The 23,915-nt window shown below is 43.6% G+C and overlaps 1 protein-coding gene and 1 long non-coding RNA gene across 7 annotated transcripts in view; one reads left to right on the top strand and one right to left on the bottom strand.

Annotated features, from left to right (window-relative positions):
- Window positions 1-23,915, top strand: part of CELF2 (CUGBP Elav-like family member 2) — a 518,459-nt gene that overhangs the window by 188,430 nt on the left and 306,114 nt on the right. For 3 of the 6 annotated variants that reach the window (XM_041765407.1, XM_041765405.1, XM_041765406.1), the window contains exon 1: window positions 23,088-23,396. The exons of 2 other annotated variants lie outside the window; for them this stretch is intronic. In XM_041765407.1, the coding sequence (XP_041621341.1) occupies window positions 23,323-23,396 (74 nt within the window). In that variant the 5' untranslated portion in view covers window positions 23,088-23,322. Of the gene's footprint in view, window positions 1-10,504; window positions 10,663-23,087; window positions 23,397-23,915 lie in introns of those variants that run through there. One more of the 6 variants, XM_041765408.1, reaches the window with a different exon arrangement.
- On the bottom strand, window positions 13,496-16,851 carry LOC121496781. Its single transcript, XR_005989341.1, has 3 exons — window positions 16,714-16,851; window positions 16,016-16,106; window positions 13,496-15,107 (listed from the first exon to the last, which is right to left on the bottom strand). It is a non-coding gene; the product is annotated as an uncharacterized LOC121496781 (long non-coding RNA).

The following is a 23,915-nucleotide window of genomic DNA, read 5'->3' as shown; positions in this document are numbered from 1 at the left end:
TATATACAAGTTATATAATATTAATATGATTAAAATAGGTAACTATATTTAATGTGATGTGCATATATATAATGTAATATGTGTACACAGGAACATATATGTACATATATATGTATAGGAACAGGAAAGTCAAAGTAATGTTTCATGTCAGGCCCTGCCACATAAATCAAAATCAAATTAATGCACTTTTAAAAGTGAGGATACATCTCCTGAGGAGCTGACTTAAGGAAATGTGTGTTTTGTTTTGTTTCTAATGGCAGGTGGAGGGTGGAAGTGATAGGAGGGTAAGTTGCTGTAGACCTCGGGGACCCCAGTGACTGACAGCCATGTGGTGCAGGACTTCTCTGGCACAAAGGAGCATTCGCCAACTCCTGGCGCTATGGCGCAGTTAACTAGAGAGTTAAGTACACGCTGTAGATCTCCTCCTGAAACTGAATGAAACCAAAGGTTGGCTGGCCTCTGATTCTTATTCCTTGCCCATTAAGAACACTTACTCTTTCCAGGGCATCACAAAAAAAAAAAATCCTGTAATTCTCATTGCTCTCACTTCTGTAAGTTTTGTCCATGCATCTCATCGTCAATGCCCAGTCCTACCTGCTTGCAGCTTACCAACTCCCAAAATTCAGCATTGTGGAAAGTAAAGGGGGAAATATATCTGTTATCACTTCATTTTATTTTTTTAAAGATTTTATATATTTATTCGTGAAAGACACAGAGAGAGGCAGAGACATAGGCAGAGAGAGGGACAGGCTTCCTGAGGGGAGCCCGATGTCGGACTCAATCCCGGGACTCCAGGATCATTCCCTGAGCCGAAGGCAGATGCTCAACCACTGAGCCCCGCAGGTGTCCCTGTTTATCACTTTATTTTCTATGAACCCATATAGATGATCAAGTTCAAAAAAATGATTAAAACAGCAAGCTTATCATTCCATCTCAGTGAGTCTACACCATACTTAAAGCCAGGAACCGACCTTCCTAATCTTTGTGTCCTCAGAGACTCGAGCCACAGTTTCCATAGTTGAGCACGGAAAGTGCTTCACAAATTGTGTCACGTAGCTGTGAGCTACTGAGATCAGGTCACTTAACAAGAAGAATGTGCCTCACAGAGAAATCCAGCCATTGAACAAATGTTTATTAAGTGTCTACCATATGCCACACATTGTTCTGAAGTGGTGATAAAAATGGGATAAGTTCCTCATTCATGTGACTTAGGTTCACATGCAGGAAACAGATAATAAACAAGTAAACAAGCATATGGTTTAATTTCAGAGTTATATATAAAGAAATGTAACATTTAAAGCACCTGCATATTCTGTAAGAGCTGTGAATGTGTTGTGGGGGTTTCAGGACCACTTTCCTGGACCATCTGAGTTTCTCTTTCAACTGTGTGGTAGGGCCACGTGAATCCCCACCTTGGCCTCACCTTCCTATGAGGAGGCCTTGTCTGCTCCCCCAACAGCCTTCCTTATACTTGTGCCATTTTTTCCCTTCGGTTTCTCTAGGATCAAAACTACTAAGCAGGAGGGATCCCCAAATGCACCAGATCCTACATGTCCATTGAGGGCTCATCGACAAGGGTCAAGTTATACAACCTCTCCGACGCGGCCTTTTGAACAAGCAGAAAGGCAGCTGTGTGTGCTGTGTGTCTTAAAAATAGCAATAAACTGGGCCCATTTTCCATGCAAATGTTAATGCCTAACTTATGTGTAGTCACCTGTGGCCTTCTCAAGATTTCCCATCTGCCCAAGAGTGGTCCTTGACAAAACATTCATCTGAAAATCACTGCTCAGTTGTAAACATGTTGTTTGCTAAGTCATAAGAGTTCATGAGCCAAAGTTAGTTATTTTATCAGCTAAGTAGCCCATGTTTTCCACGGGAATTCCTTTATTTTCTCAGGCTTGTCTTCAACAGACCTTTTGCTACCTACACGGAGATAGTTCTTGAGACCCGCTTCCTGGTGTCTGTCTTTATAGCCTCTTTCCTTTATAGCAAGCAGTCATTATTACTCTTTATAATACCTCTTAAATTTATCTAGTGCATATTTTCAAGTGGCTTCTTGGAGCCCTAAGTACTTTATGGTTTATTATTTATATCTATTTATTGATAAATATCACACTTTATAATTTTAAGGGGCTTTCCAATTTTCTCTCTAATTACTCATCCCCATGCCCCACTCATCCCAGTAAACATCTCCATTTTGAAGCGAGATGGAGTCCCATAGCTGGTAGAAGGAGTGTTTGTTTAGAACTTAGGGGCTCGGGCTTGCTAGGGATAGTGGCCTCCTGCTTCTCAAGTCTGACTTAGAGGTAACATTTGAGTGCTCCAGTGACAAGAACTCATGTTACATGGATCCTCGGATCAACGTCAAACCCTTCCTTGACTAACGCTGCCAGGTTTTAATTTAAACCAACTGTCAGTTTTATGTTTCAGGTAGTGATTTGTGATACCTATGTCCTTTTGGCTTTGGAGGATTTTCCCCTCAAGGCAAAAGAGAGCCCTGGAGTCTGAGAGAAGAGGATTGTTCCATAGTCCACTCATCCAGGCTCCTTTCTGGAATGCTGCTCTGGGCTCGCCCCTGTGGGCCTACTTCACTACTTTGCCTCCATTTTGCCCATAGAGACCTTTCCTGGGAGGCTGATGAGGCTGCTCAGAGAAACTCTGTGCCTTCAGCTTGATATCAGCTCTGGAGAGAAATGTATCCATTTGCACACAGATGTGCCAACTTTATTGAGCACTTATTGTGTGCCACTCACTGAGTATACTAGGAATCCATCTCTTATAGATCTCAACCATTGCTTTATATTTACCTCATTCATGTGTTCTCTCTATGTTCTTTTTGTCTTTTGTAGCAATGTGATTTATTTTTTTTGTTTGTTTTAAGATTTTCTTTATCTATGAGAGACACAGAGAGAAAGAGGCAGAGACACAGGCAGAGGGAGAAGCAGGCTTCCTACAGGGAGCCCGATGTGGAACTCAATCCCAGGACCCCAGGATCATGAATTGAGCCAAAGGCAGACACTCAACCACTGAGCCGCCCAGGTGCCCTGCAATGTGATTTCTTATTTAAACCTGGCAGTTCTTTGTATCTGCTATGGCTTGAATGTTTGTGTCCCCCAAAATTCATTTATTGAAATCCTAATGCCCAATGTGATAGTATTAGGGGATGGGGTCTTTGGAAAGTGATGAGGTCATGAGACTAGAGCCTTCAGGCATAAGGTTAGTGTTCTTATAAAAGAGACCCCCTCCCCCAAGAGATCATCTGCTCCTTTCACCATCTAAGGACATAGCAAGAAGGTGCCAGCTATGAAACAGAAAGAGGGGTCTCATTATAAGGGCCATGCTGGCACCTTGACTTGCCAGTGTCTAGAACTGTGAGAAATCAATTTCCATTATTTATAAATCACCCAGTCTGTAGTATTCTGTTTTAGCAGCCCAAGTGGATTAAGACAATATCTAAAACTATCAGCTAAAGAGATTTAATGTCCTCGGGGCCTCTATATTCCAAGATTGTTCTTTTTGGATGGGACTCTAAGAAACAGGATAGAATTTGGTAGTATCCCATCCTTCATCATAGAAGGAATCTGTATTGCCTGGCCCCACATCTCTAGCACACTTCATATTGTACACTTCCATTGAAACACTCTCTTCTACTTACCTTTGCAACATAAATGTCAAAGTGCAAAGATAAGGTATAGAAGTCAGAAAAAAAAAGTTGGCATTTTTAATGTTGCATTTAGAAATTCAGCTTTTAGGATAGCCCAGGTGGCTCAGCGGTTTAGCACCATCTCCGGTCCAGGGCGTGATCCCGGAGATCCGGGATCGAATCCCACATCAGGCTCCCTGCATGGAGCCTGCTTCTCCCTCTGCCTGTGTCTCTGCCTCTCTCTCTCTGTCTCAATAAATAAATAAATAAATAAATAAATAAATAAATAAATAAATAAATAAATAAAATTTATAGAAATTCAGCTTTTAATTCTAGAAATTACCTGAAACATAAGTAAGGGCACACGTAATTTACCCTTGAGAACATTTTTGGGAGGCTCATATCTAGAAAGGTCAAGATACCTGGCTCAGTCTCAGCTCACTCCTGTATTCCCACATTGCAGGCATTTTTCAGCTTTCTCTCCCCAAGTTTTCATAATTAGCTAAAAATGCAATTTAAATTGTTAAAAACATATGTGGAGGAATATAAGGATATTGAAGTAAACTAAGTTTTTGTTGCTAATCTTTGCCAATTACTGCTACAATATTTTTTTTTAAATATTTTATTTATTTATTCATGAAAGACACACAGAAAGAGAGAGAGGGGCAGAGATACAGGCAGAGGGAGCCTGATGTGGGACTTGATCCCGGGTCTCCAGGACCATGCCCTGGGCCAAAGGCAGGTGATCAACTGCTGAGCCACCCAGGCTTCCCTGCTACAATATTTTTGAAGAAAATTTCCCTGCAAACCAAATTCAGTAATAATCAGGGTTGCTAAAAATCAACTCTTGTTGTAGATTACCTCAAAAAAAATCATTCCCCAAAGTGCTTAGACTGTCTAGTTTCAGCTCAATCTTCATTTGAAATAAAGTTTTGAAAGGAATTAGTAAATATTGGTTGCCCAAACATAACCTTTTAGTCAATTTTTCATTAATTTACTCTCTATTTTCTATGTTTATTATTATTGCATGAGAAAAGGGTAAGGTTTAGGGCACTGGTGTGGCTAGGTTGGTTAAGCATCCAACAACTCTTGATTTTGGCTCAGGTCATGACCTAAGAGTCATGGGATCAAGCCCCATGTTGGGCTCTGCACTCAGCACAGATTCTTCTTGAGATTCTCTCTCCCTCTGCCCCTCCTCTAGTTCATGCTCAATCAATCAATTAATCAATCAATAAATAAAATCTTAAAAAAAAAAAAAAAAGAAAAAGCATAAGGTTCATTGCACTAAATGCTCCTTACAACTCATGCCTTGCCTGGGTGTGCTGTGAACCACTGGCCACAGTGAAAGCACTGGATCACACTGTGGAGCAGTGGAAAGAATGTGGGCCCAGGGGTTGGTGTAGACTGAATCCCCACATCAGTCATTATTGTACTTTCTGTGGGCAAGCTGCTCGGACTTTCTGCGTGTGAACTTTTTCAACTGAGAAGGCAATGGCACCAGTTCCTCCTGCCCCACGGTGTTGTTATGGGGATTGCATGAACTGCTAAATGTGAAAAGGTCCTGAAATTTAGAATGCAAGCAACATGCAAGGAATTCTCAGTGATGTCAGCTACACCAACTGAATGTGTGAATTAGAATTAAAAGTGAGTTGTTGTGAGCTCTTTTCCATATATTTGTTAAGGAAACTATGTAAAGGAATTGTGGGAATGAACTGGTCCTTTCCCCCAAAGTTCCAATAGTTGAAAAATAAATTTATTCCTTTACTTAACATTTATTAAGTACTAGCTATGGGGAAGTTATTCTTTTGGGTGGATTAAGAAGTGCAGAGATTAATCCCCATGGATTTAGAGTCAAAGACTTATCACACAATATGTAAATGTTAGAAATAAGACATCTTCTTTCTACTCACTCACCTTTATAACCCAACTTCAGCACACACCAACAAGCAAGTATAAGATCCTCTATCTGTTCATCTTAGTGGAGTTTGGACAAGTTCTAAGGTCTTACCTCAATAGCTTTCTCATTATTTAGGTCCCTAGACTAAAAAGGGAGTGGGGAAAATAGAAATATTTAATGGTTTGATTCACTTCCATTCCTTACACCTGTGGATCTGTAATTCATTTCCCTATAGGAATAGCTGCATGTACTGCAGCACTGGCTTCTGATGCTAAGAATCTATTTATGGATAAGCAAATGCATTATGGTTATACATTAGTACTTGCCTCATAGTTTAGCCCTGATTAGAAATTGTATACAAGTATTCAACAAGGTGGGTATAGAAGGAACATACTCTAGCAGCAGAAAGACCATACAGGACAAGCCCATAGCTAACATCATACTCGATCCTGAAAAGCTAAAAGCTTTTCCACTAAGATCAAGAACAAGACAAGGATATCCACTCTCACCACTTCCATTCAACATAGTATGGGAAGTCCTAGCCAGAGCAATTAGGCAAGAAAAATAAAAGGCATCCAAAATGGAAAGGAAGAAGTAAGACTGTCACTATTTGTAAAGGACATGATCTCATATAAAGAAAGCACAAAAGTCCACCAAAAGTTCCTCTAAGAACTTGGGGATCCCTGGGTGGCTCAGCGGTTTGGCGCCTGCCTTTGGCCCAGGGCGCGATCCTGGAGTCCCAGGATCAAGTACCGCGTCGGCCTCCCAGCATAGAGCCTGCTTCTCCCTCTGCCTGTGTCTGTGCCCCTCTCTCTCTCTCTCATAAATAAATAAGTAAATAAATAAATAGATAAATAAATAAATAAATCTATCTTTAAAAAAAGTTCTCTTAGAACTAATGAATGAATTCAGTAAAGTCGCGGGATACAAAATCAATATACAGGAATCTGTTATGTTTTTATACACTGATAATGAACTATCTGGAAGAGAAATTAAGAAAATAATTTTCTTTGAAATTGCATCAAAAAGAATAAAATACCAGGAATAAATTTAACCAAGGAAGTGAAAGAGCTATATGTAAGACAATGATGAAAGAAGTTGAAGAAGACACGAATAAATGGAAAGATATGACACACTCATGGATTGGAAGAATTATTATGTAAAATGCCCAAACTACCCTAAACAATTTACAGATTCAATGAAATCCCTACCAAAAAGTTCAGTGGCATTTTTCACAGGAGCAGAACAAACAGTCCTAAAATTTACATGGAACCACAGAAGACACCAAATAAACAAAGCAATTTTGAGAAAGAAGAACAGAGCTGGTGCCATCATACTTCCTGATTTCAAACTATATTACAGCACTATAGCAATGAAAACAATATGATAGTGTCCCCAAAACAGGCACATAGATAAATGGAACAGGATAGAGAGTCCAGAAATAAACCCACACGTACAGAGTTAATTAACTGATGACAAAGGAACCAAGCACATACAAAGAGGAAGAGTCTCTTCAATATATAGTGCTGGGAAAACTGGACTGCAACATGCAAAAGAATGAAACTGGACCCCTACCTTATACCATACCCAAAAACTAAATGGACTAACGATTTGAATATAAGACCTGAAACCATAAAACTCCTAGAAGAAAAAAAACATAGGCAGTAGGTTCCTTGACATTAGTCTTGGTGATGATTTTTTTGGATCTGATACCAAAAGCAAAGCCAAAGAAAAGCAAAAGTCAGTAAGTAGAACTTCATCACACTAAGAAGTTTCTCTACAGCAAAGGAACCATCAACAAAATGAAAAAGCAGAGTACCAAATAGGAGGAAATATTTGCAAATTATCTATCTGATAAGGCGTCAATATTCAAAATACAAAAAGAACTCTTACAACTCAATAGCAGACAAACAATCTGAATAGACATTTTTCCAAAGAAGATACACAGAAGGGAAGCAGGTACGTGAAAGATGCTCAGTATCACAAATCACCAGAGAAATGCAAATCAAAACCATAATGAAATATCATTTCATACCTGTCAGATTGGCTATTATCCAAAAGATAATAAATAAGTGTTGGAGATGATGTAGAGAAAAGGGAGCCCTTGTGCGCTGTTGGTGGGGAAGTAAATTGGTGCAGCCACTGAGGAAAACAGTATAGAGGTTTCTCAAAAAAAGAAAAAAAAACAAAAAAGAACTACCATACGATCCAGCAATTCCACTTTGGCATATTTATCTGAAGAAAATGAAAACATGAACTCAAAAAGATGTATGCATCCCCCTGTTCATTGCAGCATTATGTACAATATCCAAGATAAGGAAATGACCTTAGTGTCCATCAGTGGATGAATGGGTAAGGAACATGTACACACACACACACACACACAACCATGCGCACGTGCACACATTGGAATATTATTCAGCTATTAAAAAGAATGAAATTTTGCCATTTGCAGCAGCGTGGATGGACTTTAGGGGCATGCTACGTGTGGAAAAGACTAATACCATATGATTTCAGTTATGCGTGGAATTTAAATAAATAATCTCAACTCATAAGTACAGAGAACAGTGGGAAAGGTGGCCAAAATAAACTTCCAGTTATCAAATAAACCATGTCGATTTAATGTACAGCATGGTGAATGCAGTTAATGATACTGCATTGCATATTTAAAAGTTGCTAAGAGAACAAATCTTAAAAATTCTCATCACTGAAAAGAAATTGCGTGTGGTGATGGATGTTAGCGAGACTCACTGTGATGATCCTTTTGCGGTAGAGATAAATATTAAATCATTATGTTGTATACCTGTAACTAATACCATATGTCAGTTTTACCCCAATAAAAAAAAATTTTTTTTAAATTTTTAAGGAATTTTATGAAAATATTAAGGAAAGAGCTTTTTGTCTGAGCAGCACAGTTTTACCTTTTTCTAAGAGACACAACTGTGGGCAATGTCAGGCCACTTATTTCACTTTTTATAAATATTTGTATCAATAGGGGGTGCCTGGGTGGCTCAGTGGGTTAAGTATCAGGCTCTTGACTTTGGCTCAGATCATGATCTCGGGATCCTGAGATCCATCCAGATTTGGGCTCCGCCCTGGGCGTAGAACCTGCTTTAGATTCTCTCTCTCCTTCTCCCTCTGCTCTTTCTGCCACTCACGCGCTCTCTCTCTCTCTCCCCTCAAAAAAAAAAAAAATAATAATAAAAATTAACAGGACACACCCAGTTTCATTATAGGATCTTCAGGTGCTTTAAACAAATTAGCATTTGTTGCCCTCTCCCCCCATTGAAGAATGGGCGTCAAAGAGAGCCGCGGAGAGGCTAGGTCACTAGCGGAATGGCTCCAACTCTTTCCCTCCCTCCAAGATCTCTCTGGTCCCATGTTCATGTATGTGATGTTTATCTTGCTTCTAAAGAACATCTTAGGTTTTAAGTACTATCATTCTTTGGCAAGGTAAATCATTTTTATATACTCACTCTATAACTTCCATGTGTCCTAATCCTAAGGAAGGAGGGGAATGTAAAAATGTGATTGTTTTAGGGACAAGCGTTATTTCATCGTTTGACCTTTGTCGAGTTATCCATCATATTGCCTCCCTGTCATCCAGAAATAGGGATGGTGACTGCTCTCAATCGCCGCTTTTTATTGTCCTCAGCGCCATTGAAAAACTAAGCAAGATTTCTGTGCAGTAGATTGAAGAACCCTCAGCACCCTCCAGACCATCTCCACTTGCCTAGCTCTGGGCCAAGACTAGGCTCAGAGGTCAGAGGTCTTAGCAAGATATTGGGTTATATTCCAGCTCCTCAAATAGGAGAGAGACAGAGCTCACTGTGATTTTCCCCACCCCGCTATTATTCCCACAGCTGTTGTAACCCCAGATTATTACTGAGGTTCATGGCGGGTGCTAGTGGAGGACAGGGACATGCTTTGAGCCGGGGGTGAAGAATCCAGGATTCAGTGATCCAGCTCTTTTTCGGGCTCTGCCCTGCATTGTTCCATACCCACCACGAGCATTCTTGGCTTCCTGCGAGCACACAGAATGTTGCCTTAGTTTGCACTTTTGGGCAACTGACTGTTCCGTCCATAGCATCTCGTCTTTTCTCTGTGTGTTTAACCTGCTGTTCTACTTGGCTAATCTGCATGGAATTCTTCTTGTTCTGATAAACAGAAGTAGAATGCATATTTCCCTGGCTGACTGTATCTAATAAGCCCGTTGAGTATAATGAAGTAGGGGCAGCTGATTTTTCCAATTTTGGAAAAGAATATCTAATTGGTCTTTTGAGGATGATGCTCCGGTGTCACCTAGGACTTCAATATGACCAAACAATCTTTGCATTGCCTGCCTCCTTTGGATGTCCTGCTTCAGGTGAATCCTGCTCTGATTGCAAGAGCTCTGGTGTGCACAGAGTTAAAATATTTCCAAGTCCCCCAATCTCTATCTTCTGCATCCATGACCCAGGGTGGGGCTAAGGGTCTTGACCTTGTCACTCTTCCCGAGGACAAGAGGAAAGGAATAGATGAATCCAACTGTGAATTCAGTGTCCCAGAAAAGAGAAGCAAAAATCCTTTTTAGCACACTGACCTATCCAAATCCTCTGGTAGTCATCTGCGATGCCTGCTGATAGTTGATATAGCAAAAAAGAAAATGTGGCATTGGCTTGGCTATTCTATGTCTAAGAAAAAGGTAAATGAGTTCCTTCTTTTTCTTTCCAATTTTTTAAGATGGTAATTAGGAGAACTCACACCAGGCAGGCTTGAGTGAATGCAAACAAGACCCCTATAGGCAGCACAGTGTATTAATGTAAAAATATGCCCAGACAACATAACTTGTCAGAGAGGATTATTTCTACTTAGTGAATCTGCAGGAACCTCTTTGCTCCACCATTCAGAATTTGACTAGAGAAGAGAGTGGGGAAAGAGAGAGAGAGAGAGAGAGGGAGAGAGGAAGAGAGAGAGAGTGAAAGAGAGAGAGAGAGAGCGCATTAGTGAACAGCTACTGTGGCATTGATGTTTGAGCGCACTTCTGAACTGGCTTTTGTGGAGACTACCAGTGTATCAGTGTAGAAAGCATGCGCTGTCCCAAATCCGCTGTTACTATGAGAAATGAGGAGCTGCTTTTAAGGTATGTTGTTGTGTCCTTTGTTTTTAATGTGTGCTTTTTCTAGTTTCTAGAGCTGCCGGAGACAATAATCATGCTCAGCATCAAGTAGCTTCCTTATCTTAGAGGGGGGGGGGGAAAAGAATCAAGGCAGAGAGAGGGAGAGAGAGAGAGAGAAACAAAATCAAGACCAAGGACTGGGAGAAAGGGAGCCAGCGAGAGAAAGGAAAGGACTGCCCAGCGCGAGTTATATTTGCACCCGTTGCCTTTTGAAAGCATATCATGTATTTGTTCCCTGCTATTTGTGAGTGGCCAGTGGATAATTTTAAAGGCTCGGAATCTGGCTCTTGGTTTGTCTTTTCCTTTGCAATGTCTCAGCCTCTCATTATCATGCACTCTGCATGGAATAATCACCGAAAAAGGAGCTAAGGAGACTCCATATTAGACTTGCGTTCCAAATACCGCTCTAATCTGGACTTAGCCTACCTAAATAGTCCTTCTGTGTTACCAGGTTTGGATCACTTTATCCTGTTTGCCAAAATGTGTACCTGTTTAAAGACCTCTGTTCATGCATGGCGTCCTGGGTCCCTCTGTATTGAAAGCAAATATTTGTTTCTTGCATCTGTGTTAGGGTTCGATCACATACCAAGAATGAGCCACCACTGACCTTTCGGGAAGCAGAGAAAGAATTATGATAGAATTGGCATCCTGCTTTGAAAAATGTAGTCTTTTGTTTATTTGCTAGCAGACATTGTAGCACTGAATACATCTTTGGGTCTGACAATGGGACCGGTTGAACAATGGAGCTGTCAAACTAGCTTAATGCATGTCTGGGGCTTTTTTTTTTTTTTCTTTCTCAACACCCTTTTTATCTGCTTTAATCTTGTTTGTATAGACTCTACAGAATGAAGGGCTTTTAGAACTGCTTGTTTGTGGTTTTGTGCTTTTAAAAAAATTTAATATCTATCATTCATAAAGCTTTTTGCATTTTGCAGCTATGTTGGTTGGATTAAGTTAGAGATTTATTGCTTACCTCTCTGTTAACTACAGAAAGAAATGTATTGATTGAGACTGCTTGTAATACCATTATCATTCTGGCAAATACCTTGTTACCAGACATGCCTCTACAGTGTTTAATGCTGGGGGGGGGGAGGTTAAATTTGCCTATTTTGGTGGACTCACGGAACATAAGGATGAAAGAGAAGTTAAGGGGAATATTTCTAATATTTAAGTAAATTGTTATTTCTAGCCTCTACTTCTTCTTTTGGCATCCAGGTAGATAAACAGTTTTGAAATTCAAGGACACGTGAGAACTTTTGCCCTGAGAATTTTGGTCACAAACTATTGTTCCATAGCCTATTTAAGTTATCAAGTTAAAGGTCTCCATGGAATATATTGATTTTTGATATATGGTTATGTGCTCATAAAATGCATTTTTATGCAGGGCAAACGTTTCTCATGTCTTCGAAAATCTTTCATTTTGTAGCATAAGCATTGGTTTCTAAGGTGAAAACAGAGTTCAAAAAGAAAAAAAAGGGAAAATCTGTTTCAAACTTCTCAAATATTGAAACCATTCTTATTCTCATGCTTAATGTGAAAGAAAGGGTCCTCGAATATTCAGTGGTCATTGATTTACATGAAAATCATCTTACTAAGGTTGGTTTCTTTAAAGAATTTATCTTATCTAACACTTTAGTGTTTGGTTTAATTAGTTGTTCCTGCCGCAGCGATATATTAAAAAATACTAGTAAATTTATAAAGGAAGATTAAGGACCTAATTTTTAAACACAAAGGGAGATAATTTGAAAGGACAAAAACATTTTTTTTTTTTTAGATATTTAGTTACATATATTTCCTCTTGGATTGTATTGTGGTTCAAATTAGTGATGCTCTCAGTACATGAGGAACAAAATGCATTCCTTACAAAAACACAGTTATGGAACATTAACCATTTTTTAGAGTTTGGACAATGCATTTTAATTTTTTTTAACTCAAGGTGAAGTGTTATGAAATATCTAATTCCAAACTATTCAAATTAATGTTTTGGGGTAAATAAATTGCATTCTCAAGTATCAATTTTCTGTTGACTGTATTCAGAGCCTGGGTGGACCCAAAGTATATCTGTAGTATAATAATATTTCAAAAGTTATCCACTGTGAATAGAGTGGATTTTAAATGCATACTTATTATGTTCACTTACTTCCAATGGGATCTGAACTGCTCATTCCATCGGGTATGCCAATAATTGCTTTTAGGATGAGCTCATAAAAGGTAATTGACGAAGCTTTATATCTGAAGCCCACTGTTACCAGCACACCTAGATTCTGCTTTCATGGGAAATTTTTATTCCAAACAAAGGCTGCAAAGCAATTTTTTTTTTTTTTTTTTTTTTTTTTGCAGTTTGGGAGAAAAGTGGTCCTCTGTGCTCCCTAGCTGCTTGTCAGTAGCACGCTGAAATAAAGAAATAACTTGGAAGCCTCCATGTTGAATTTTTGACTATATTGCAATTATTTACTTGTGATCCATTCACTTTAATCCCTGGGTGGTCATAATTAGGTCCAAGAACAAGGGAAATCCTTTCTTACTTTGCTTCTCCTGTGGTTTGATCCACCATCAGCTTTCTGAACTTGGGGACCCTCTACTCCAGGGTCCAGCACGAAGATATCCTTTCCTTTAGCCTGATGGGGATGGTGTGAGGTTGCCTGAAGTTGGCAAACTTGTCTGCATCTAATTCCGCAGCAGTATAGAAGAAATGTAATCTGCACCCTGCCATTAGCCTCCATGTGCGATGATGCCCCTCCATAGTGACCTAAACAAATGTCAAAGTAAATTTTAATTCGAAGCCGAGACTTGCAGAAAAGGAACAGCAAAAGATTCAAACGGGGAAAATGGCTTCTTTTAATAGAGTAACGATTGCATCCAGAATCCCTTCGCACCCGAGCCTTGGAAAGACTCACATAGATGTGTTCAGCAGACCACAGACTGAGATCTATAAGCTCAGTGTATTAGTACTCTTTTATTTGTCAAAAATGAAACCTCACATTTTTTTCTTTCTTAAAATAGGAGTCTGTGCAGTTGCAAAATACCCCTTTGGGGCTGAAAAACAAAGGAGAGCATTTGATTAATATTCAGATCTAGAACTTTATGGCAAGTGCAGATCGTGCTTGAATTCCTAGGAAGTCATTCAAAGGGTGACTCAATACCAATTATTGTCATGGGGGGGTTGGTTAATTAGGTGAAAAGGTGGCTGATGGAAAGTTCATCGCCGCTCAGCCCTGGAAACACCCTGGATAGGTAACATGTAGAGGGAGGAGGGTGATGTGGGTGGGAATGGTGGTTCTGAATTTAAGGGGCCAGAATTTATAGATGCAAAGCATACCCTTCATTTCCCGTATGGAGATTTCTGTAGAGTCATTAACAGAACGTGCTTCGTTCATCGGCATATCCCCAGCTCCATAGCATTCATCTGCACGCTCTTCCAGAAGGAGTAAGAGCAAGGACAGGAGGGTTCATTCAGTTGCAGCAATGCCTCGGTTCACCTCTCTCAGCCTTCACTGAATTTCTTTCTACACTCCGGTCATTCCTGGAGGGGTGGTTGAGAGGGACGGGTGCCCCCCTTCCCAAGCCTATTGCCTCCCTGATGGTTCTTGGCGTTGGGAGCTTTTCTGAACTCACAGTGACTTCCCTTGTGTAGGAAAGACAAGGCAGTGGTTTGGAGAGAACTGAAATTTGTGGCATTTTACTTAACTGACACTGGGAAGAGGGTGTCAGAGGAAGGAGAGCATATGTGAGGCTTTAATGTTGTCGCCCATTAGGGACTGAAATGAAGTGTCCTGGAGCTGAAGCACCTTTCCAATCACATGGTCGCAGTCTACAGAGATGGGAGTGACATGGAAGCTAGATGTACATGGGGTGGGGGGAGAGTGCACACACACGTGCACCTCCACTCAACTCAGAAATGTGCTGGGGAACCCTGATTTGGGATGAGATACCCTTTCTCTCCCCAGCACAGCCTTTTGCTTCATGCGGTGTCATTAGGGATTATCATGCACAGGTATGCTCATCAGCTCTGTAGCTTTTTTTCTGACCGTGACTGATCTCAGCACATTTTCTCCTATGTCAAGACCATCACGGTTAACAGGAAATGGCGTCCGTGGGGAGATGATACCAGCCCAGAGTGACATGTATTACCAGGGCGGCTCAAAGCTGCCACCTCAGCCCATTCCAAGTTGACCCGCCCATGATTGGCTGCTTGGGAACCTGATGAATCACTGGAGTTTATAAAGCAGAGCTTGCCAGCATGCCCTCAGAGAAAAAAAAGGAAAACTAGAATTTTCCCTGTGAAAGTATTCAGCTCAACAAACTTTGTTGTCTTGGTCAAGGAGAGCTTGAGGTTTATAGTCATAACGATGACACGTACATCTACGACATGGTGGCTTTTTTCATCCCTGTCTTGAGAAAGGCTGTGACTGCAATTAAAAAAAAAAAGTCCATGTTGAACTTCTGGATGGCATTGCTGGCTGGCTGGTGTGGGAACTAACTAGAATGGGCACAGTTGTACCTTCTGTAGACATGGCTCCGATGCTGCTCACCCTCCTGTAAAGCTGATCTCGGTATCACCAGGGCTGCAGGCCCCACTATGTCCTGATCTTTACCGTGTCTTGCTTCCTGTATAGCTTGGTTGGGAACCCCAGTTCTCTTTCGGGCTCTGTGAAGTGGATGGCTTACCCATTCATTCAGAGATGACTCAGGAAGCATCTCTGAAAATGGGAACTCTCGGGGTTGGAGGTAAGAGGCCTAAGTTCCTGGTGGCAGCAAATAGGACTCATTTGGACCCTCTCTTTGGAAACTGACCTGATGAAAAGGGATGGAGACCTCACCCCAATCCCCAGGCTGCTCAGTGGCTTCTCTCTGTAAACCGCAGCCTTCTCCTTCCCTCTGGGTCAGGCTGGTGGCCTTAGAAGTGGAAGTGTCCATGAAACTTTAATGCTACAAGAACAATAGGATTAGAACTGGCTTTCTCCTTTCCTTTCCACCTGCCAGTTCCAGGTTTAAACAGAGATTTAGGTGGGGGGCATTGGGGGTGTATGGGGAGAGTGGATTATGATTGGAAGTAAGGAATAAAACCAAAATTTATGAACAGTCTACGCCTGGCACTACAGTAGGCGGGTTTTTAAAATTTTGTATAATTTAATCCTCACTGGCATCCAGGAGTTGGAGGTAGTTATGTTATCACCATTTTAAAGATGGATAACTGAGACAGAGAAAGGTTAAGTAATAGGCCTGGGGACACACAGCTCATATGGTGGGAGGGATTCAAACTCAGGACTCGGCCAGACGCCTTCCCTGCCTACCTGAAAGCGTAACTAATGAATACCTGACACTTTAAAAGCCATCTCTTCCTCGGTGCTGCATTTCCACCATGGTCTTTGATTTGTAGACACCTCAGAATTTTGCCACTAAGGAAGCTGTACAATAAGAAAAGAAAAATAATGAATATGAAAGGAAAAATCGCAGTGGCATTTGATTCTGACTTGTAACGCCTCCGCCTCCATCCTCACTCATCCGCCTTCCAGTTCATGAGGTCTTTGAGCTAAAGCATCCTGTGCCTCACTTTTCTCAGGCTTTAAGCTGCACAATGGGAATAGGAGTGGGCAGGCAAAAGAGGGAATTTTAAAGCACTATGACGTTGAAAGGTAACTTTCTGTAAGAGGGGCCAAAAGATGTCCTATTGCAATCGTAACCAATCAAGGCACAAATATATCTTGTGCAGGATACGAGACATAGTCTCAGCCGTCCAGAAACTCGCAACAGTCAGGAAATGGAGAGAGAACAGCAGGTAGAAAGGTATCAGGGGTGTGATGCAGGATGGGGAGTTGAACGGGGTGCAGAGGATGGGGAACCTAAAGCAGGGTGAGTGAGGAGGAGAAAGCAGGTGTCCTTAGGACACCCTGGAGTGATCTCTGTTATTAAAATGAAGCACAACAAAATCCCTAGCTGCTTCTCTTTTCTCCCCCAGACCCAAAGTCTTTCACACCTCTCCCGCTATATTCCTGGGAAACAGGGCAAACGTACCTATTAGCCTCCAGAGAGTATTGAGACTGAGCTATGGGTTGACATCAAGGTTCACACTCAGCAGTGGAGATAACATAGAACACATCCACTTAGCTTGGGAAGATAGCTACGCCACCTTTCCGCGAAGATCTTGGGTAGTCCTTTTAAAGAGGAAGAAAAAAAAATCACTATTATTATTTTATTTTATTTTATTTTATTTTATTTTATTTTACTTTATTATTATTATTATTATTATTATTTTTTTTTTTTTTTGGCCCTCATGGACTTCAGGGGAATTAGAATCAAAAGCAAATTTAAATAAAAAGCCATTTGGGATTTTCAAAAACCTTTACCAGGAGCTAAAAATGGCTTGGAGATTTGAACCATATTATAGGGGAAAAAATAAATTTCCTGTGCTCAAAACCTTAATGTATCTTCAACCTACATGTCGTTTTAATAGCTGTGTTATGTAATGGCTATAGTAATAATTAGGTTAACACATCGCACTTCCTTACTTGAGGATCACGGTAGATTTTGATCTTTCAGCCATTTGTCCCTAAGAGGAAATGATGGCCACACGTGTGACAAAGGTCTGGCTGACCAAGCAATAAAGTAAATGTTCCGTGGCCAGTGTCAGTCCGTCTTTGATGGAATCAGATGCAGAATCAAACAGGTTTGGTTCTTAGATCACCTGGTCTCTTCCACTCAGCCTGAAGGTAGCATTTGCCTGGAAGAGTCTGGCCTGCGTGCGCGCTGTCAGGTGGGCCCTGACCTGGGGACCCCAGCCCTCTGCGGGCGATCCTCCAGCATCGCGGGTAGAGCGGGTTTGTGCGCTTGGTTTTACGGAACCCCCAGATTTTGCTCTCTGAATCTTCACTCAGAGATGTGTTTGTTTAGAAAAAAACAAACACACTGAGATTGCCTCCCCAGTTGAGGTTTTGATCGTTGCCCAGATCTGTCCCCGACAGCCCCACCCCAAGGCTTGAAGCTCCCGGCCCCGTTTCCTTCCCCACACCCCCCCACCTGTTGCCCCCACCCCCGACCTCATGTCCACCCCTCGCTGTACCCACCCAGCTGTTGCTGCTCAGCTGGTGAATTTCATCAAGCAGAAGTGTCTCCTTTTTTTAATCCAACCACACGTGACAGTAAGATGAGAACTTGTGGCCAATCTGGGAAAACCTTTTGTGGGCCTGGGGGTGGGGGTGGGGGTGCGGGTGCCGGAGGGCAGACTGCCAGGGAATTAACCGCCTCCTTCTGATCGGTATGAATTCTGTTCCTGCCGCCAGGCTGGCACCAGATAAGGGTACCTGGTGTCGCCTGACCCATCTCGGGATCATCAAGAGGCCAATGGAACATTCCTTCAGAGGTCTTCACTGGGTGCCTTAGGGTGCAAATCACCACGCCAGCCCTTTTGGCTCTGTGCACCATTTTTGCCACTTTCCCCGGGTTCATCTCCTGCAACCTCCCTTCTTGGGACACAGACTTGCATCCTCCCCCCTCCCGCCCTCTGGTAACGTCTGGAAAGGAATCCCATGGCTCACTCCACAGACAGCTGTTCCTAGTTCAGAAACCAGCTCTGGTCAAGGCGAGGCAAACTTGATTTCTCTTGCACATAAGCAACCAACCACAACTCTCTTCACTTTGGTAGTCACCTGCCTCCTCAGACACGCAGCTGTAGAGGGAAGCTTCTGGCATTGTCTGGCTGCCATCTGAGAAAGCTAAAGAGGGGGAAGCGAAGAAGGTGGCAGCGGTACCATGGAGAAAGGCAAGGGCAAGGGCAAGTTAGAGAGGGAAGTGATGAGCTGGTTGGGCTCTGGGTCTGACCGACCCGCGGTGTTAACATTTCATCCCCTGGGAATGGAAGCTTCTGGAAACTCTAGAGGGGCATCTCATTTCGGAGCACGAAGGTATGTACACAAAGAACCATCTTCATGGTGAGGGCCTCTTCAGAAGGAAGATAAATTCACCATTATGTCTTTTGGCTCTATTAAAAACAGATTCAGAAAAACACAAGATTGCAAAAAGCCAGTAGCAGCTGTTCTCAAGGGAGAGTGACTACTTAAAATTCCCGTAAAAATGTAAAATAAGACTTTAATAACTACTTCATCTTTATTGGCATTTAATTTTACTTAAGTCATTTTAGGAATGTGACAAAGTCATGTTCCAGAAGCTTTCAATTGAAAATAGGGGCGGGGTGGGGTGGGGTGGGGCTGGTGGCAGAGGGCGTTGGTGGATAATAAAGTGATCATTTTAAATTTCTGATTAGCGACATAAGTATTTTTTAAGGGATACCTTTATGGAATGAAGAAAAGATATAATTTAAATGTATCATTTAAGGATCTGTCTGGCTTTTTTCAAGCACATACAGAACACCATTGTTTATTTTTGCAAGTTGCTAATGAAACTAGAGGAAGCCAAGAGCAAACACATGGCCACAAAGTCAGATACTCTCTCAGGTACTTAAAATTCATGTGGATTTCAAATTTATTGGCTAGAAATGATGGGAAATCCCCTTATAGGGCCTGTATTTCTTGCTCCAAATGGCTCTGAACACATTAGGCTTTTTTTTTTTTTTAAAGCCGGAACAGCTATGTTAACAAAATTTGAATTTGAAAATGTGATAGGGGAAAGATGTTTTGGATTCCAGTTCGTAATGGTGAGCCAGAAGTGAGGTGTGTGTGTTGGGGGGGGCGGGGGGGATAAGGTGGGGAACGACCCTTTTGTGAAGGAGGCTTTTTGAGTAGATGGAACAGTAGTGATGCATCTGCAATAACATAGCTGATAGTCTTCTGCTTTTAAGCAGATTGCCACGTGTGACGTGTATAGAAACAATTAAAAAATGGAAATTTGTCATTAAGTATACAAGGTCTGTACGGAAGAAAAATTGTTTGCTTATGAACACAAATCACCATGTATCAGGCACCCAGTATCTAAGTTATGGTGTAAACTTGGTGCAAACACGTTGAAAGCTGTAGAACCAAGGGACTATATTCTGGCTCATTGATGGAATGGGGTGGCAGGGATAGGAGTCTTCTAGTTCCCTCAGTGTGTACTCTGTGCACAAATGCATTTTATTAGCACGCCGTTTTCTATTGAGAGGTTTGTGGGCTTTTTTTAATGCCAGTGATAATTCAGCGCTCAAACAATGACCATTGCAGAAAACTCCGTTTGAGATGAGGCATGAGGGGGGAAGCGGCTTGCTGAAACAGCACAGTGCACCCGATCGCCTTGGAAGGCCTCATATAAAATGAGGTCATTCAGAAACTTTCCCTTGAAGTGCTTCCAATTCTTGAATTGCCTTTTGTTTGGGAAATGAATAGCAAGTTGATTAAAAAAAAAAAAAAAATAGACAATTAGGGAAGGTAGGGGGATGGGCCTAGGGAAGAGCTTAAGGTTTTTCCACAATGAAGCTAAAACTATGAGGAACCTTCATTGTCCACAACAGGCCCGTCCCCAGTGATGTCAGCACGCAGTGGTGTCACCAACCAGGTCATGTCCACGAGAGGGGCCCGCTGATGGCCTCATCCCTTTTCAGTGCTGTTGATAAGATCCTTGGCTAGAAAATAGCTCCATTGAACCCAAGTGTTCAACAGCGGCCCAGTGGAGCTGTCTGCCAAATAACACCAACTGCCAAAACATGATACCTGATGGCTCATTACTGCATGAAAATTAAAAAAGGGGCCCCATTGAGTTGTTTTTAGATTTTGTTTTTTCCTTCTGCCAAAGCAGTGAAAACGAGAGATTTACGCTTTTCATCAGGTGGTATTTGGTTGGGTGTTTTTGTTTTGTTTTCGTTTTTAGACTCGAGAGCTTTTGAAATTTGTATTTTTTAAAAGGGCTATTGTGCGTGTGCTATGATCATGGAAACAACACCCTATGGGGTGTGTGTATGTGTGTACTTTGTTTCTCTTTGGCACCTGCATCAATACCTGTACAATCATCGTGTTATTTATGTATTTGGCAGCCAAACTATTTAAACAGGGCTTCACTCCATAAGCGTTCCTTGGATTCACATTGTCCCGATATCCCATGTAAGAGCAAGTTTTCTTCTTGCATTTGACTCTGGTTTTGCTTCTAACTTTACATGGCAAAAGCAAATGTGCTTTGAAAACTCGGGTACACTGTAGTTGCTGAAGAAGGCAATAACCTATGCACTTGTAATTCTTTCTCTATGACCTACTTACATACTACTTCACCCTCCTTATAGTATGATTAAAAGCTGCTTTGAATCCACTATTGCCTCAAGGGATTTGAGGCTAGAATTTAACAAACTGCTGAGAAGGCTTAAGTCAGTAAGAGGGCTTCCCTACAGCTTCTCCCAACTAATTCACATGCAATTAAGGAGAAAATAAATATTTCAGAAGTGTACATGTTAATGAAGCTTTTTTTTCTACCTTATAGAATGTAGATATGTAGCTTTATTCCACAGCTGATTTGAAAATATTTCTCTTTTTTGATTAATGCGGCTGTGTTCTGCTTCTGTTCTGGAGGCCAGCTCTGTTCATTCTTAAAATAAATTTGTTACACAGTCAGCTCATTACGTACATTTGGGATTTATATAAATGATATATGAAAAACCAAGAACTGACAAGGTTGGTCTCATTTATCCAGTTAATTACTTTATTAAGATTATTGAAAGACCAACAAAATTCTTGTAATTTCAAAGGCAGCCTGTAGTAAGTAGCAGGGATGGGGAATAAATGGGACTCAGTCCTATCAGGAAAAGTTTGGGTATTTTGGAGCTAAGAATTCATTTTCCTGCCTCTGTTTTTCGATTCCTTATGAACCTAGACCTCGTTCCTCAGAAAGGCAGTATTTTCAAAGGAAGGGTGGTCCTAGCCCTACCTTTGTCTTGGAATTGGAACTGTGTTGGTCAAAGCCAGATATACTGTGCAGCTGAAGAAGAAGGTACTCGAGTCCATTCGGTATGTATAGGCTTAACTGCATCCTCCAGGCCTGTTACTTTATACTGCTCAGCCCATCAAACCTGGTTTTAAAATTGAAATGTGGGTTTAAAATTGGTATGTAAATACTTCTTCTCCTTCATAATCTCAGAGAGATGGTCAGTTTTCCTATCACACACGAAGTTGTTGAGAAAAGATCCTTTCTCCAGATTATGGTGTCTGATACATCTCACACCTGATGTATTTTAACCACACGTGACCCGACTTGCTTAACCCTCCGGGCTACTGTGATTACATCACCAGGTGTGATGTCATTGCAAAAGAAAAGTGATTACCCAAAGGCGCCGGCTGTGAACTTCTGGCGTGCAATTTATGATTGCTGCTCCAGCGCCAGAGATACAAAGAAGTTTCCCGTACTTGCGACATGGTTGGTGAAAAGTTCGGTTGCATCCTTATGCCCAAACGACAAAACCATGACAGACCGCCACCATGTACTTTCCCCTTCCAGAAGGTTGCAAATCACTTGGGAAAATTAAACTCCCTGCTTCTTTCTCTTCATGTGTGAGCTCTTGGCCCCTTGTCTGCATCCCTGTTAGTAAATAGCCACAAATCCAAATCTCAAGTGGGTGTTTAAGCTTCATGGCCACCACATTAGAGATCTCCCAGCCTTCCTTCCAACAGAGTCGCCGCTGGTTCTCAGTCATTTTCTTCAATACTGGAAAATGACAGATCTGATTTCTCTTTCTTTCTTTCTTTCTTTCTTTCTTTCTTTCTTTCTTTCTTTCTTTCTCTCTCTCTCTCTTTCTTTCTTTCTTTCTTCTTTCTTTTCTTTTTTCTTTCTTTCCTTCCTTCCTTCCTTCCTTCCTTCCTTCCTTCCTTCCTTTCTTTCTTCTTTTTTTTAAAGAAAACGTGATTCCCGTGACTCCCCTATTCAGAGCCTTCTCCGAACTTCTCCGTTTGCATAGAGGATACAAGGGAAATGCCATCGCGTGCAGACGCGAGCCCTCGTTGTCCTGAAAGCCTTGAGCTAAGTCCCCAGGTGTCACCCGGGCCGGGTATCGGGTCTTTCCCCGGGCTAACCCGCGGATGCTGTTCTCGGTTATCGTTGTTCCTGCCGGTGGCAAGCGCGTCGCACAGGCGGGCGGCCCGGGCCCGGCAAGCCCTCGGGAGGGGCCGTTCCTGGCCGGCCGGCCCGGGAGCTGCTGGGGTTCGGCCGCCGGGTGACCCGGGCTCGGGCGCTACGGTGGCACCGGGCCCGCTGGGGCGGCGGTTCGGGCCTCGCGCCGGGCGCCGTGCGAGCGGGGAACTGAGCGCAACCGGCCCGGGGCTGGGGACCCCGGGGAAGTCGGGCTAGTTTTGCAGCTGGTGAGCTCAGCCCGCCGCCGCCCGGCCCGGCTCCCCCTCCCCCCCTCCCCTCCCCCCCCCCCCCCCCCCCCCGGGGCCGCGCGGGCCCGCAGGGGTTAAGCGGCGGCGCGGCGGGCGCGGAGCTCCGCCTCCGCCTCCGCTCGCCGCACCTGGCGCTCCGCAGCCCCGGCGCCGGCCGCGGGGCTCCGGCGGGGATTGGCGGAGGGCGGGAGCGAGAGAATGTGACAAGTGCCGCTCGGCGGCCGCCGGGAGGCCGCGCGCACCTGCCCCTGCCCGTCTCGCGCCGCGGCCGCTCGGACGCGCGCCCCCCGCCCCGCCCCGCCCCGCCGCCCCCAGCGCGGAGCCTCGGCGCGCCGAGACCATGACTTCTGCCTTCAAGCTGGATTTCCTCCCGGACATGATGGTCGAGGGCCGCCTGCTAGTTCCCGACAGAATGTGAGTGGGGCCCCGGGCACGCGGGGCCGGGCGGCTGCAGCCGGGGCGCCTCCCCGGAGCCCCGAGGACGGCGGGCGCGGGCGGCGGGCGAGGGCGCGGGCGGCGGGCGCGGGCGGCGGGCGGGCGCCTCCCTGGGGTCCTGGGGGCGCGGGGCGCCGGGGCCGGGGCGGGGCGGGGCGGGGGCCGGCAGGCTGGGCGTGGGCTCCAGGCGGACACCCGCGAGCGGGGGGACCAGGTGAGGACCCGCGAGCGGGGCGCGGGGTGCGGGGACCGGCGAGGGGGGCGCGGGGCTGCAGGGGGTGCGGGTGCCGGCGGGCGGGGTGCAAGGTGCAGGGGGTGCTGGGGGTGCGGGAACCGGCGGGCGGGGCGCAAGGTGCAGAGGGTGCAGGGGGTGCGGGTGCCGGCGAGCGGGGCGCAAGGTGAAGGGGGTGCAGGGGGTACGGGTGCCGGGGGGGGGACCAGGTGAGGACCCGAGAGCGGGGCGCGGGGGTGCAGGGGGTGCGGGGACTGGCGAGGGGG

This window comes from Vulpes lagopus, chromosome 8, assembly GCF_018345385.1.
Source record: "Vulpes lagopus strain Blue_001 chromosome 8, ASM1834538v1, whole genome shotgun sequence".
Classification (NCBI taxonomy): domain Eukaryota; kingdom Metazoa; phylum Chordata; class Mammalia; order Carnivora; family Canidae; genus Vulpes; species Vulpes lagopus.
Note: the sequence above shows the minus strand (reverse complement) of the source record. Positions and strands in the feature narration are given on the sequence as shown.